At 60.7% G+C, this 14,765-nt stretch overlaps 3 protein-coding genes and 1 non-coding gene across 4 annotated transcripts in view; 1 reads left to right on the top strand and 3 right to left on the bottom strand.

The window, feature by feature from the left end:
- Positions 1 to 3,465, bottom strand: part of ATP6V0D1 (ATPase H+ transporting V0 subunit d1) — a 33,737-nt gene extending 30,272 nt beyond the window's left edge. The window contains exon 1 of the mRNA XM_064670775.1: positions 3,277 to 3,465. Within this exon, the coding sequence (XP_064526845.1) occupies positions 3,277 to 3,406 (130 nt within the window). The 5' untranslated portion in view covers positions 3,407 to 3,465. The remainder of the gene's footprint in view (positions 1 to 3,276) is intronic.
- A 932-nt stretch (positions 3,466 to 4,397) lies between these two features.
- On the bottom strand, positions 4,398 to 7,859 carry AGRP (agouti related neuropeptide). The gene is made up of 4 exons (XM_064670736.1): positions 6,666 to 7,859; positions 5,653 to 5,852; positions 5,298 to 5,392; positions 4,398 to 4,672 (listed from the first exon to the last, which is right to left on the bottom strand). Exons 2-4 carry the CDS (start codon positions 5,834 to 5,836, stop codon positions 4,481 to 4,483), a joined length of 471 nt encoding a protein of 156 aa, XP_064526806.1. The 5' UTR covers positions 5,837 to 5,852; positions 6,666 to 7,859; the 3' UTR covers positions 4,398 to 4,480.
- A 512-nt stretch (positions 7,860 to 8,371) lies between these two features.
- LOC135421899 (SNF-related serine/threonine-protein kinase-like) lies at positions 8,372 to 13,763 on the top strand. Its single transcript, XM_064670734.1, has 6 exons — positions 8,372 to 8,660; positions 9,312 to 9,917; positions 11,342 to 11,483; positions 11,643 to 11,855; positions 11,957 to 12,094; positions 12,252 to 13,763. The coding sequence occupies exons 1-6, from the start codon at positions 8,387 to 8,389 to the stop codon at positions 13,093 to 13,095; spliced, it is 2,217 nt and encodes a 738-aa protein (XP_064526804.1). The 5' UTR covers positions 8,372 to 8,386; the 3' UTR covers positions 13,096 to 13,763.
- Positions 13,764 to 14,411: 648 nt separating this feature from the next.
- On the bottom strand, positions 14,412 to 14,484 carry TRNAK-UUU (transfer RNA lysine (anticodon UUU)). The gene has a single exon. It is a non-coding gene; the product is annotated as a tRNA-Lys (tRNA).
- Positions 14,485 to 14,765: the final 281 nt, after the last annotated feature.

Raw genomic sequence — 14,765 nt, 5'->3', positions numbered from 1 at the left:
CACAGGCTTGAACCAAGTCCCTGCCACTCCTCAGCAGGCCACTTCACAGCCTCATCACCCAGCTAGAAGCTGGATTTCACCACACTAATCACCTCTACAACACTGGCAGGTCAGAAAGAAAACAGTTTCCTACACTGTTGCTGTGGAAGCAAGAGGAATTATTAGCAATAGGAGTTTCATGAACACTGACCTGAAGGTAAAGACAGTCCTGGTTCTAAACAAGATGCTTTTGTGCATTTCTTGGGCTCCACGTGCATTTGGCAGTAAGGAGGATTGCAGACCACCATTAAAGCCAGCCCACAACCAACATTCCAGACCCAGATTGGCACCACTGTCCAACTACATCAACAGCTTTTCATTCTCCAGAGAGGATACCAGACCTCTAACAGGCTACCACAGCTTTAGGAGTTGGAGATGACTCACCAACCTTTTGACAGCAGAAATCTGGTTGACCTGTAAGTCTGTTTGCCCCAGACAGATTCCACTCCAGCACAGATCCATGCTGACACCGCTGGAGCTGAGGGAGGCGGCTCCAGATCCTTCACTGACACCTTGTGTCAGAAGCAGGAACTGGATACAACAGGGAGGGCCGGGCAGCCTCCAAGCAATCCCAGCACAGGTGCACGTCACAGGGCCTCTGGCTGAGAAACAACCAAAGCACCTGGACTTTTGATGCTGAATGAAGGGATTAAACATGTTATTGCTGCAGGGTTTACGAGAAAGCTTAAGCCAAAACAGCTCTCACTGCCCCCCTCAGTCCTGGACATCTTTTTCTGCTCTTCTTAAGGCCAGCTCAGGAGCCTGACCACAGACAGCCCACTTGGCTACTTCTGACTCGACAAGAGGCAAGAGCTTGAGTCAGGTTACTTTGTGATCAGACAAGCAGAGACAACAGAGGATCACAGAAAAGCATGATTTCCTCCTTCCAGCAGCACTGAGCTGCCAGACCAAGTCCTGAAGCAGAGAAGTCAATCCCTTTGTGCTTCCAGACCAACCCAAGCACACGAGAGGGAGCAGCATTTCAGACCTGGAAGCACAGCACCCTCCAAGCAATGCCAGTAGCAGCAAGGTGGCAGATACCCGATTCCCAGGACCAGACCCAGAACAGCCTTGGTCCTTCAGGATTTCTCCATGGCCAAGGATCACTTGCTCCAGGACTGGGACAAACTGCAGAGCTGGACTTGCACACAAGCAGCAGAGAGAAGACAAAACAGAGAGTAGAGAACAATGTATGAGTATTTTCTGTCCCAGTACTTATTTTGGCTGCTAACACGCCAGCCACTGCCTGGATTTAATGCAGACAAGTCCTGGGAGAGGAAGAATGCATGTTAGAAGTCTGTGGAGCACAGAAAACAAGTACTGAGTGGGAAAATCCAAACTAAAGGAACAGAGGAAAGAAACAGTCTGACCACAGCCCCACATGAGTGATCAAGAGCAACATTCCTTTGAAGGAAAACACCTCTACAAAAACACAGTGAGCAGGGGCACAGAAAGCCAGGTGGAAGAGGAACAAGCTTGACAGTGAACTTGGAAGAGCCTTCAGGTTCTGAAGGAAGCATGACAAGGAGCACAGCAGGAGCTGCCACCAGAGAGCTGTCGGGGGCAGGACACCAATGATACCACGGCAAACATATGGGAACTCCAACCTGACTCATTCCAAATGCAGCAAACACCACTCTGAGGGAGAACTAGGTTTAGGCAACTTGGTTCAGAAAGCAAGGAAGGGAGAAAAAAAAAGAGAAGCTCTCAGTACAGGAAGACTCCAAAGAGGAAGTTCACTGCAGGGAAGTGACACAGTCACAGTTCAGGGCATGCTGACACTTGTGACTGCCCAGAGAGCAGAAGTTACTCCCACTGCCCTCTTCCAGGCCCTGGGCTCCACAGTAGGAATGACAGTGACCGCTGCAAGCAAAGAGCTGCAAAAAAGAGAAGCTGAAAAGGAGCTTCTCTCCTAAGCAAAAACAGCTTGAGAATTCTTAAGGTAGAGGCTGAGGCACATCACAGCACTCTGTTCCCATTCTGTTGTTACCCGGAGTGAGCAGCCCCAGGTAACTTGTATCCAGAGTTCAGCTGGTCAGGGATCCATCTACATACTCAGGGTTAATAAACCACTCAGCAATGACTGTCAGTATAAACCTGATGCTTAACAAATAGTTTTAGAAGAAAGAATAATCCAATAATTATAGTCCCACTGACAAAACCAACCAACATTTCCAGACGTGTATTTCTAGCCTATTTCAAGAGAGGCCTGGTTTTAATCTTTGTGATTTTTGATCCAGGTTGTAGACACTGCCGAGTGAAAACCGGGCAGGGCACTGATCAGAGACACAGTTTAACAGCAACTAATTAAGCTGATAAGTGACCACAAGTGATCTCAGCATCCTAGAAGAGCTTGGGTTGGGAAAGACCTCTAAAGGCCATCTGGTTCAACCCCCTGCCAGGGGCAGGGGCACCTTTCACTATCCCAGGCTGCTCCAAGCCCCATCCACCCTGGCCCTGGACACTTCCAGGGATGGGGCAGCCACAGCTTCTCTGGGCAACCCGTGCCAGGGCTCCACCACTCTCATTGTGAAAAAAATGAGCATCACAGAGAAAAACCTCCAAAGTTCTCCAGGTTTGTACACGTTGATCTAGAAAAGAAATTATGTCTGGGAGTCAGAATTAGCCTTTAAAAAGAACCCAAGATCACAGGCAACAGGCAATTCACTGCTGAATTTACTCAGATAGGCACTGGATTTTTTCCACTAGTGATCCTTCAATAACAGCAGGTACTTTCCTAGGTGACCTGATCCCCTTAAAAACTAATCACGGGTATCAGGGATTGTTAGATTACCCCAATAACCCTACTTCTGGCCTTAAAAAGGCTTCCTGCCATTTAGGGAGTGCAGCCACAAAACCAGTCTCACCAGCAATGCCCGACAAAACCCACCAGGCTCCCAACAACCACAGCTACAGAGCCACCCCAGGAAAGCACAGGGAGGCCAAGCTCCCTCACAGCGCTGTGTCCGCTGGGCAATCACACGGCCGCGCTGACCGGGAAACTGAGTCAGCTGAGGCGGCGGGGCCGGGACACAAAACGCGGCCTCAGCCGAGGGGTGAAGAGGGGACAGGGCCGCTGTGGACTCTTTTCGCCGCTGCCAGGCAGCCCCTCGCCTCCCCACAGCCCCTCACCACCTCCCCTCAGCCCAACGCCCGGACCTTCCCCTCAGGACGGCAGGGGAAGGCGGGCGGGGGGGGGGCTGTTCCCGCAAGCCTCGGACCCTCCCCACCACTCACCCTCCAGGCTCTCGCACTGCACCAGGTTCACGTAGTCCCCTTGCCGGAGCACCCCCGCCTTGAAGCCGCGCACCAGCCCTTCCAGGTACCCGTTGTCCACGTTGAAATAGAGCTCCGGGAAGCACGACATGGCGGCGGGGACGGGCCGGGAGCGCTGCCGCCGCCGCCTCACGTGACCCGCGCGCTGGTCACGTGGCAGCGGCCCCTTCCCGGCAGCCCCTGCGCGGGGAGCCGCCTGAGGGGATGGGGGGGAAGGAAGGAGGGGTCGGCGGGCACGGCCCGGGAGCGCCCTGGGAATAAATTAAATAGCGGCGTTCGACGCGAAGGTGCCGCCAAGTGCGGAGTGCATCATCAGGGTGTTCTTTGGTGTAAAACCTTTGTGTGCTTCCAAGCCTAATGAGCAGGGAAGGAGGGCTGACAGTGGAACTGGCACCCCTTACTCAGGGACATACTGGAGCTGACAGAGCTGACAGGCTTTAGGGGTGCAGTAAATCAAGATGTTGGTGTCTGTCTATGGATACATGGCTAGCTTGGCAAAATACTCTGGGTCCATGTATCATAGACCTGAACTATCTTCATTATAATACTAAAAATCACGCCTGCAGGTCAAAAAGACCCTGCCCAGGTGAAGACCCTTCCCCTGAGCATGAGTAGAAGTTACCTGGGTTATGTGATTTGTATGGAAATTACCAATCAACCCAACAGAGCGGCTGTGCTTGGGAATTTACTGCCTCTGAACTTTTGTGTGTGAATAACAACACGGCAAGTCCAGTGGGACGTGCTGGATTTGTGGAATAGCCCCGAGCACCCGGGCTCGGCAGCTCTGAAATCAATAACCAGCGTCTCTCTCTCCAGTGTGTCAGGACTGGCTCATTGCACACAGGGGAAAAACCCCGGTTTTGTGGGTGACAGCAGCATGGCCAAGACATCACCTGGAGCACCCCTGCTGCCGAGACACCACTTACCCAGCCAGGAAAGGCTCATTTTGTTTGACGTGGAGGTGCCCTGGACTCCTGGCTGTGTGGACACGGTGCCCAGCCGTGTGCAGGCACCCTCCCCTTGCTGCTGCCCCTCTCCCCTGAGATCCCCAGCGGACACAGCACACCATTCCCACTCAGCGGTGGCTTTTGCAAAGGGCTGGTTTATTGGAGCTGCAGAGGAGGAGGCACACGCGTGGGCAGGGAGCAGCCCCGTGGGGCGGGCGCTAGTTCTTGCCACACGGGAAATTGGTGCTGATTTTCCTGCAGTAGCAGAAGGCGTTGAAGAAGCGGCAGTAGCAGGTGGCACAGGGGTCGCAGCAGGGGACCTGCTGGCCCAGGCAGGACTCCAGCAGACGGACGCAGCGGCGGGGGGAGCGCTCCTCACGGCCCGCAGCCTGCAGCTCTGTGGAGGATGCCTGGAGGGGAGAGGGGAGGAACAGCAGGGGCAGAGTTGGTGCTGGACCACTGCGCCAGCAACAGAGAACTGCGTGGGAGAGAGCCAGGAGTGGCTGCTGAAACCTGCCACTGCCAGCAGTGCACAGTCGTGCTCAACTCCGGGCTCAGCCTGTTGGAAATCACCACTGAGCCCCGTGGTCTCTCTGCAGGGTTCACTGCCTCATCCACTGTGTCTCAAGGCCTTTCTGCACACATTTATTTTGAAGCACAGCCTGGACTTTAGTGGAGGGTGCTGTGCCTTCTACCCAAACAGAGGGACTGAGGGCTGAGCCAGGCTGAACATGGCATTGCCCAGTGAGCTGCTGCTCTGCAGAGGCTTCCTGGGCTGCACTTGAGGTTAATTAAATGGATTGCACGAGCACAGGTTTGCACCACCCTCCTTTGAGTGCTGTAGCCCCTTGTGTCTCTGGTCAGCCTCAGCTCATCCCAGCCCTGGCTGCTCCCCAGGTGATGAACAGATAGTGCCTTCCCAGGCAGCACCATGCTGGGCTCCAAACCTCCCCTGGCCCCAGGGGCACAGAGAAGGCTGCTGTGGCCTGATGCTTTCCTGCTCTTTGAGGTGTCTGTAAGAAAGCTCAGGGTTACCTGTGGTTCCAGCACACCACCTCTCCTCACGAGGTCACCATCGGCTTCTTGGACCTCCAGGGCCATCTGCTCAAACCCCAGCCTGGGGAGAGGTCCTGTGAGATACAGAGAGGCTGGACAAGGAGGCTGCTGGGGGGTCAGCTCTGATTCTGCTCCCCACAAAAAAAGGCCCTGCTTCCTGTGGGCTGCCAGGCTGCTCTCGCCTGCCAGGCCTAGAAGAAGCTGTTGCTGCTTTAGGGGGACCACCCTGCATGTGACTCTGGGCGTGGGACCCCCACTTCAACTCTGAGGCACTGGGCAGTGCAGCAAGGAGCTGGTGGGGGTCGGTGGAGGGCAGGGGGGCCACAGGACTCACCCGCCAGCTCCGCAGGCGCCTCCTTGGCTCTCCGCTGCAGGCTGGCGTGGCGGGCTCTGTCCGCGCCCTCCAGCCCGGCGCTCGCCTTCTGCAGGTGCCCACAGCTGAGGTCGGTGGTCCTGAGGTCCAGGACGGCCTGGATCCCCTGCAGCAGCCCACAGCACAGCAGCAGCACGTTCAGCATGGTCCCGGGGGACAACCTGCACAGAGGGGCCCGTCCAGTGTCAGCCTCCCCTGCTGGCATCACCCCCCGAGCAGTGCTGTGTCAGAGAGGGGCAGCCCCTGCCACCACAGCCACTGTGCCAGGCTGTTTGCTCCCTTGGCCTTCAGAGCCTTTTTTTGGGCCCCCACACACCTGGGAGCTTCACGTGGACCCTCCAGAGCATGCGCTGTGGGGCACCCCACGTATGGGCACATTCAGGATCTCCCCACAGAGAGGGGGGAGCAGCAGAGAACGGATTGAGACTTGACCAATCCTTTGTGCAGCAGTTCAGGGTGCCCCCTGCCCCACTCACAGCCTTCAGCAGCCACCAGACCATTGAGGATGCGGCCAAAACATCCCACACGACTCCTGCCAGGCTCAGAGCATGGAAATGCCAGTGGAGGCTGGGTGCTGGGTGGGGGGAGGACCACAGTGGGCACAGCTGAGGGAAGGACTGGGCAAACTGGGCTGGGGAACGGGAGTAGCTGCAGGGTCAGGCTGTGGGCTTTGGGGGCCTGAAAGCTGTAAAAAGCAGGGAGACTCTTAGGGAGCAAAAGGAAAGGGGCCAGGAGGGGATACCACAGTTGCTGGTGTCGGCCAAATCCTGGGAAACCCAGTGCCTGCTGCTTTAGCAGCCTTGGGGCTCCAGCCCTGGCTCCAGCAGCGCAATGCTGGCCACCCCTTTTCTCCCCATCCCACACAACCACCCAGCGTTTTGCTGGGAGAGACCCCTCTGCGCCTTGGGGAGCCCCACACCCGTGGGAGTCACACCCCACACGCTCCCAAGCCCCTTCCCATGGTAGGCACTGACCTCTCCAAGCAGAGAGGGGGCTCGTCGTTCACTGCTCCACCGAGCCCGCTGGAAGCGCCGCCACCGCTCTCTGCCTCAGTGTCCTCTGCCCCACACGCTTCCTGGGATTTATATCGGCTTTTTATTAATTAAGTGCTGCAGCCACATGACTCCACTAACTACCAGGTAGGTGGGATTCTCTGGAAAACGGGCTTTGTCTGGATGGAGAGCAGCCGCTGGGGCAATGTGCGGGAGGGGGGACTCCTGCCCTGTGCCCCACACAGCCGTGGGAGGGACAGCTCCCTGCTACCCCCAAACCCCCAAGTGTCTTGGAAGTGATCCCCACCGTCCTTCCAGACTGCTTCCCTTTCCAGCCATGCCTGAGAAGCACCAAGGCTGCAACTTGAGGGCATCTCTTAGTTCCCAAATAGAGAATTATCAGGGCTACGGGCTCCTGGCCAAAAACATGCCAAGCTCGACTGGTTTTCAAAGGGAATGTTGCCTATCCATATCTCCTGGCAAGCATCCAGTCATAGTCCAGAGCCTCCAGCAGTCCTCCAGCTTCTGACCACTGGCCATCTGCAGATTCTCCAGACTGTGTCTCTCATTCATAATTCCTTTGGAAAACCTGCAGCTCCCCAGAGCCAGGCTCTTTTCGGGAATGCTCATGGCCTTGAGTGACTTCAGTGCTGCAAGGAAATGAGAGGATAAGACATAGGTTCAGTGGGCTGTGACATTCCCAGCAAAGAAGGCTGACAGCCCAGGCTCTGCCCTCACCAGGCTGCTCCTGGATGGGGGGCATCCCCCAGACCTCCCAGCAGGTCCCCAGTAGAGCATGAGCCACCACTCCTGGCTGCAGCACCAGCCCTGGGGCTCTTTGCAGGCCCCCTCTGCCCCTCACACGCCCTGTCCCAGCATGATCTGATTCCTGCAGCATTTGAGGAATGGGCTGAGCGAGTGTGGGACCAGCGAGAAGCTCGACTGCCGTGTCCCATCTCCTCTGGCTGCTGGAAACACTCAGCACCCACCTGGGTCCCCAGTGCACAACACCCAGTCAGGACCCCCCAGCACAGCACCGGGGTGTCTCCTGCACCCACATGCCTGGGCGAAGGCTCATCTTGGGCTAGAGGCAGCTTTGGCAGCCCTTCCCATTCCCATCCCCGAGGCCCAGGTGAGTGCCGAGTGCCCCATCCCTCCCCAGCTCCTCCATCCCCAGCCCTGCTGTCCCCGTCCCCGCTGACGCCACCGCCGCTCGGGGCCCTCGGCCCGGCTCATTAGGGCCTGTTTGCAGCCGGCGGGGCCGCGGGCCAGGACTTCTGGGAAGGCATTAGCGGGAATGAGGGCGGCCGCGCTGAGAGCTTTTTAATCTGCAGGAGCAACATCTGCTTTGTGCGCATCCCGATGGCCAGTAACGAGCTAAATGAGGCTGCCGGCCGCTCGCCGGGCCGCTTCCAGGAAAAGAGGGCTCACAGCGAGGGGGAAAGGGGGGCCGGGGCTGCGCCCCCGGCTCGGTGCTCCCGGCTGCAGGGAGGGTGGGAGCGGGCGATGGAGCGGGTCAGGGCACAGCGGAGGTGCCGTGAGCGGGCACCCCGGGCAGGAGGGCAGCACAGCCGGAGCTCATCCCACAGCGGGACCCTCGGGAGACAACCCCGGGCAGGCGGCTCTCCCTCTCCCTCTCCTGCTGGAAGCATCCAGGCAGGCGGGCGGCTCATTGAGCTCATCACCAGCCCTCGTTACCGCTAATGCCCCCTCAGTGCCACCACCCCACACGGGCACTGACGAGCCGGGCCGCGGGAGCAGTCGGGGCGGCGGTGCCCGGGGTCTCCCCGTCGGGAGGTGCGAAGAGCATCCCCCCGGCCCCCGGTGGGCACCGGGCCGGGCCCTTTAAGGCGCGATCCCGGAGCCGCCCTGACGTCAGCGGGGCGGGCGCGCCCGGGCACCGCAGCCCCGGCGGCCGCAGCTCCGCGCCCCGGGGAGAGCGGCTCCATCGGGGCGCACCGGGGGGCAGCGGCTGCGGTGGGTATCGGGGGGCTGCGGGGGGGGCATGGGGGTGCCCGGGGTGCTGCGGTCTGGAGGTGAGGGCGTTGGGGTGCCCAGGGTGCCGGACACCTGGAGGTTGGCAGTATTGGGGTGCGCAGGGTGCTGGGATCTGGAAGTGGCAGCATGGGGTGACGGGGGTACTGGACGCCTGGAGATAGGGGTCTTGGGGTGCCCGGGGTGCTGGGAACACACAGGTGGGGTATGGGGGTGCTCAGGGTGATGAGGGACTGTTGGCAGGGGTGTTGGGGTGCCCGGGGTGCTGTGGTGCTGGACACCTAGATGCCCTCTGGGTTGCTGGGAAGTAGCGGGGCTGTAAAGGGATGTCCGGGGTGCTGGGAACTGACAGAGAGGATGCTGGGGTGCTCAGGGTGCTGGGGACCTGGACATGAGGAATGGGGTACCCTGGGATGTTCGGGAGTGGAGGTGGGAGTACTGGAATGTCCAGGGTGCTGGGGACTGGAGGTGGGGATACAGATGAGTGCCTAGATCCCAGGATGGGGACTGGGAGCTGGGGTGTCAGGGTACCCAAGCTGCTGGGGTCCTGATGCCCGAGGTGCTGGGGGGCCTGGTATTCGGGGGAGCTCCATCCCTCACCCCACATTGCTCAGCGTCTCCTCCGTCCCACAGCGCCCGAGGCCGCCGCCATGGCCGGGGCGCAGGGCTGCGGCGAGGGCAAGATCGCGGGGCTGTACGACCTGGAGCGCACGCTGGGCAAGGGCCACTTCGCCGTGGTGAAGCTGGCACGGCACGTCTTCACCGGGCAGCGCGTGGCCGTCAAGGTGATCGACAAGAGCAAGCTGGCGGGGGAGGCGGCGGGGCAGCTCCTGCAGGAGGTGCGCTGCATGAAGCTGGTCCAGCACCCCAACGTGGTGCGCCTCTACGAGGTCATCGACACCCACGCCAAGCTCTACCTCATCCTGGAGCTGGGCGACGGCGGGGACATGTTCGACCACATCATGCGGCACGAGGGCGGCCTGGCCGAGCCGCGGGCCAAGCACTACTTCGCCCAGATCGTCCACGCCATCTCCTACTGCCACAAGCTCCACGTGGTGCACCGCGACCTCAAGCCAGAGAACGTGGTCTTCTTCCAAGAGCAGGGGGTGGTCAAGCTCACCGACTTCGGCTTCAGCAACCGCTTCCAGCCCGGCAAGATGCTCACCACCAGCTGCGGCTCCCTGGCCTACTCGGCGCCGGAGATCCTGCTCGGGGACGAGTACGACGCCCCGGCTGTGGGTAAGGGTGGTGAGGCACCCTGGGGACCTGCCTCCCTCATATCCTGGAGTGTGGTCCTGCCGGCCAGGAACCACCTCGCTTTTGGCCCCTTATGCCGGGAGCACCCGGTGGCCCTGCTGTCCCTGCAGGGAGCACGGCTATCCCCTGGGTGCTGGGCTGCCCAGCCCTGCCCTGGCTGGAGGGGTCCTCCCTGCAGAGACCATCCCAGCACCCACTGAGATCCCACAGGGATCATGGCGGGGAGGGGAAAAAGCCTGAGCAGGCTGCGAGTCCGTCGTGGCATCCGCCGGGGCTCAGAGAAGCAGAGTGAGGACGCAGCTGCCGGCAATCTGGCGCTAGTGGTTATTTGGGGGGGTGAGGCCGGAAGGAAATCTGCTTGGGATGCTGCTGTTTGGGTGGAGGAGCTCCGAAAGTTTCCTTTGCTCCATCCCCGCCCTGAAAACCGCTTCCTCTCTGTGCCTCCCAGTGCCCTTCCTCCCCTGGCCGGGCACGGGGGGCTGGGGAGGCTGTCCCAAGGCACAGGGAGCTGGGCTGGGGGCTCTGAGAGGCTCTGCTGTGACAGAGGGGACACGGGAGGGAAGCAGGATCTGAGCTGGCTGGCTGGCTGGAATTAGGGCAGGAGGATTTAGCAAAGCAAAACACGAGCTCTTAAAGGAAAAAGCCCAGCGTTGGCTCAGGAAAAGGCGGATCCCGAGCAGAGAGCAGGGATAGCTTATGGAGGCGGTAGGAAAATAAGCTGGTGGCGCTGAAAGGGAAATGAAGGGAGAGAACCGACGCAGATGAGAAATTTTCAAACACTTGACTTAAGCAGCTGAAGGTATTAACAGAGAGCCCCGGGGCGTGCTCAGCATCCTAAATGTGCCTTCTGCAGGAGTTTTGTGTTCTGGGCAGGAGGGACCAGTGAAGATGCTGCTGGCTCCATCCCTGCCCTCAGGATGGGGCAGCGATCCCACTCCAGCTGGTGCCCACACAGCCTGAAAGCCCAGATCAGTGCTGTGTCCTCATCCCATCACTGCAGTCTCTTGCAGCACAGCCCAGTGCCAGGATGGTTGTGGTGGAATGGTCTGGGAATGAGAAGCTGAGAAATGACATGAGATGGCACTGGGGGGGGAGGGGGGAGAGTGACTGGTGGGACAGAGCTCAGGGCTGGCCTCCCTGTGCCTGCCTGGACAAGGGGATAGGACCTCAACTGCTTTGGTGAAGCCCCTTGAGACCTGCTTGGATGTGGGGATGGGGAAGGTCTTTCCCTGCCTTGGTGGGGCTGCAGTCCCCCTGTCCATGGGACAGGACCTGGGAGCTGTTGCCTCCCACCGGTGTCTGTTGGATTGGCATTATGGACTGGTGGGGTGGCCCCCCCGGGGTCCCTGGGGTGGAGAATCTCGGCCCACGGGGAGTGCAACCTGAACTGCTGCTGCTTCTTGCAGACATCTGGAGCCTGGGGGTCATCCTCTACATGCTGGTGTGCGGCCACCCCCCCTTCCAGGAGGCCAACGACAGCGAGACCCTCACCATGATCATGGACTGCCGCTACACCGTCCCCCCGCACGTCTCGGCCCAGTGCGCTGAGTAAGCACCACCCCCCAGACCCCAACATGCTGCCCCCGGGGTGGGTGCCCCATCCCTCGGGGATGCCTGGGAGCTGAGGTGGGAAGAGGGAGGGTAAAGCTGCCTGGTTTGGGGTTCACATGCTGCTGCAGGGTTGCAGCGTCGCTCCTTTTCCCGCAGTCTCATCTCCAGGATGCTGCAGCGGGACCCGAAGCAGCGAGCATCCCTGGAGCAGATCGAGGGCCACACATGGCTGCAGGGGGTGGACCCGTCCCCCGCCAGCCGCTCCCTGCTGCCCCTCACCTCCCACAAGCGCGTGTCCCAGGAGGAGCACGAGATCATCCTCCAGGCCATGATGTGCGGGAACATCGCGGATCGGGAAACCATCCAGGAGTGAGTGCTGGGGTGGGATGCCGAGGTGGGAGCCCCTGCAAAGGGCTCTGGGGGTCCCGGCACGTCCGTGGTGCACTGACGTGAGTCCCTCGGTCGCACAGGGCGCTGGAAGCCGATCGCTACAACCACATCACGGCCACGTATTTCCTGCTGGCGGAGAGGATGCTGCGGGAGAAGCGGGAGAAGCAGGGCCACCGCCTCAGCCTCGTCTACAACCTGGCCAAGGAGGTGCAGAGCAGGTGAGCCCCTCTCCTTCCCCCTGTCCACGTTACCCCCTCCGTGCCATCCCAGGTCCCCAGTCCAGGGTCTTGGCCAGTCCCCTGTCCCCTTCCTTGCCACAGCCCTTTCCATGCCCAGCTGGGTACGACAGCTCCCTCCCTCTCTCCCCTTCCTCAGGACCAACTTATCGGACACATTTGGCTCTGGGGGCGGTGCCAGCAGCCTCCTGCCCTTCACGGAGCCCGGCAGCCTCACTGGGGGGTCCCGGCTGCCCCCCGGAGGGGACATTGGTGGCCGACAGCCCACCGGGACCCTGCTGAAGGTCCCCGCCGTCGACACCACCATCACCAAGAGCACCCCGGCCCTGCAGCAGATCTGCGAGGAGGAAGAGGAGGACGAGGAGGATGAGGAGGGGAGGCCCAGCGCCATGGAGAGGAAGAGCAGCTCACTGAACCAGGAGCAGATGCGAGCCTTCCTGCGCGCCCACCGCCCGCCCGGCCGTGGGGAGGTCTGGGGGACGGGGGCTGAGCTGGGGGGCCGGGGCGGGCGCCCGGGGGCAGCCTGGGCTGGGAAGGGAGCGACGGGGGGCCAGGGTCTCCTGGGCCTGCGGGGGCGTGGAGCTGAGCCCCTGAGGAGGGAGGAGGACACAGAGCCCGGGGGCTCCTCGTCAGAGTTCCCCAAGGAAAGGGGAGCCGTCCTGTCACCCCAGAGCAGCTCTGCTGGGGTACCCCAGGTGCTGGGAGCAGAGACGACCCCTGCCTCCCTCCCAAGCCCCACGGACACGTCCCCAGGGCAGGGGGCTCCTCCCAGCCCCACCCGGCAGTCGGTGGAGAGCTCAGGCACCGAAGGGGGCGCGGAGAGTGTGATCAAGCTGGACCCGGGCAAGGGCAAGGGGGGCAGCCTGCGGGACAGGCTCCTGCAGATCCCGCTCTGCGAGAAAGCCCTGGCCTTCAAACTGCGGCCGGGCTCCAAGGAGAGCCTCCTCTCGCTGGGGCAGTTCAACTGCTGTCACGTCATTTAAGGCCCTGGGGTGAGGGACCAGCCCTGCTGTGGGGTCTGGGTGGGAGGGCACCCGTTCCCCTGCCTTTGGTCTGCCAGTGCCATGGGGCTGGCAGGGGGCACGGTGCCCTGCTTTGTCACCCATGGTGGCCACCCTGCCAGCCCCCTCAGAGCACCTTCTGTGAGAGACCCCCCAGGACGGGCCGTCCCGAGGGCGAAGCGGACTGGGGTCCATCCCTGCACCGGCCAGCTCGTCCCCAAACCCCAGGACAGCTCCCTGACCCTGCCGGGGTGCGATGGACCACGACACTTTTTTAACTACTAGAAATAATTTTTTAAATAGTCTATTTTACTGTAATTAAATAGAGATTGCTATATCCCCCTGGCCCCCCCGGGCTGGCGATGCCCAGCCCCGCAGAGTGCACGGCCCGGGGCTGGGCTGTCCCGCCTGCAGCCCCCCCGCTGGCCCTGGCCGGGGCCAGGCACAGCCTGGCCCGTGACCCCAGGCCATCCCCTGGGCCCTCCCCACAAATAAGCTTCCTATTTATTATCTCTTTGTTTTCTTGCTGGCAAGAAATGAATGCCGACGGAGGCGCGGGCCGGCGCTCGGCCCGAGCCGCGGCGCGTGGAAGGATCGGAGCCGCTGGGAAGCAAAGTTCACCGGGACAATAAAATAAGCTCGTGGGTTGACGGGGGTGCAGTGTCTTGTAAAAACACACCACTGTCCCCCTCCAGCCTTGCCAAGGCCAGGGCAGCAGGGGTGGCATCCCATGCACCAGGGGTGGGTTCCCGGGAGCGTCTGCCTGAGCTGGGGTGGGCACGGGCCCAAAATGGAACAGAGGGGAGTGAGGATAGGGAAGAGCAACACCCAGAGGTGAGGGAGGGCCTGGACATGCCAAAAGGCCCGGGGAGGGTATTGCAGACCTCCACAAGGCAAAACCACACTCAGCCCCAGGATCCCCCCACTTGCTTTCCTCACCCCCAGCCTGAGGTGACCTAAGCCCAGGGTCACCCCTGAGCCCCCAGTACCCACTCCAGCCCTTTCTTCTGTCCCTCCAGCTCTGCTGTGCCTCTCTCTCCTATCCCTTCTATTTCTCACTATTTTCATGTGTAACAGCCTTGCCTGTCTTGCCATCAGTGTGGGATCCCTCTCTTTGCACTCCTGGGTGACTGGAAGAAGAGAGCGGTACTGTGAGGGTGTCAGATGGGAATGAACTGGACCTGGAACGTTTCTGGGGGAGATGGTGGTGGGAAAAGAAGCAGGGACTCCAGCAGCAGGAGGGGATGCTGTTGCTGCCCACGAGGCTCCCCTTTCTTGCTCCTAAAGGATAAAGCCACCGCCTGAACAGGGGCTTGAACCCTGGACCCTCAGATTAAAAGTCTGATGCTCTCCCAGCTGAGCTATCCAGGCTCCTGTCTGGGCTTTGGGGGGATGTCCAGGACAGGCAGGGGGGATCCCACTTTGCTGCAGCATTTGGAAGGATGGTGTGGGGACCTGCTTTGACCTCTCCCACCCCCACAGCACCCCAGCGAGGCTGCCAGCGCACACCGGGCTGAACACCCGGCTCCTGGGAATCCCGCGGGCACTGATCCGGCACGGGGATGCGCCCTGGGAAGATGCGGTGCCGTAGGGATGCGCTGGCAGGGAGGGGAGCGGGATGATGCGGGAGCGGCTGTAAAACCTCCGCCGCT

The sequence above is a fragment of the Pseudopipra pipra genome, chromosome 14 (genome assembly GCF_036250125.1).
Source record: "Pseudopipra pipra isolate bDixPip1 chromosome 14, bDixPip1.hap1, whole genome shotgun sequence".
Lineage (NCBI taxonomy): Eukaryota > Metazoa > Chordata > Aves > Passeriformes > Pipridae > Pseudopipra > Pseudopipra pipra.
Note: the sequence above shows the minus strand (reverse complement) of the source record. Positions and strands in the feature narration are given on the sequence as shown.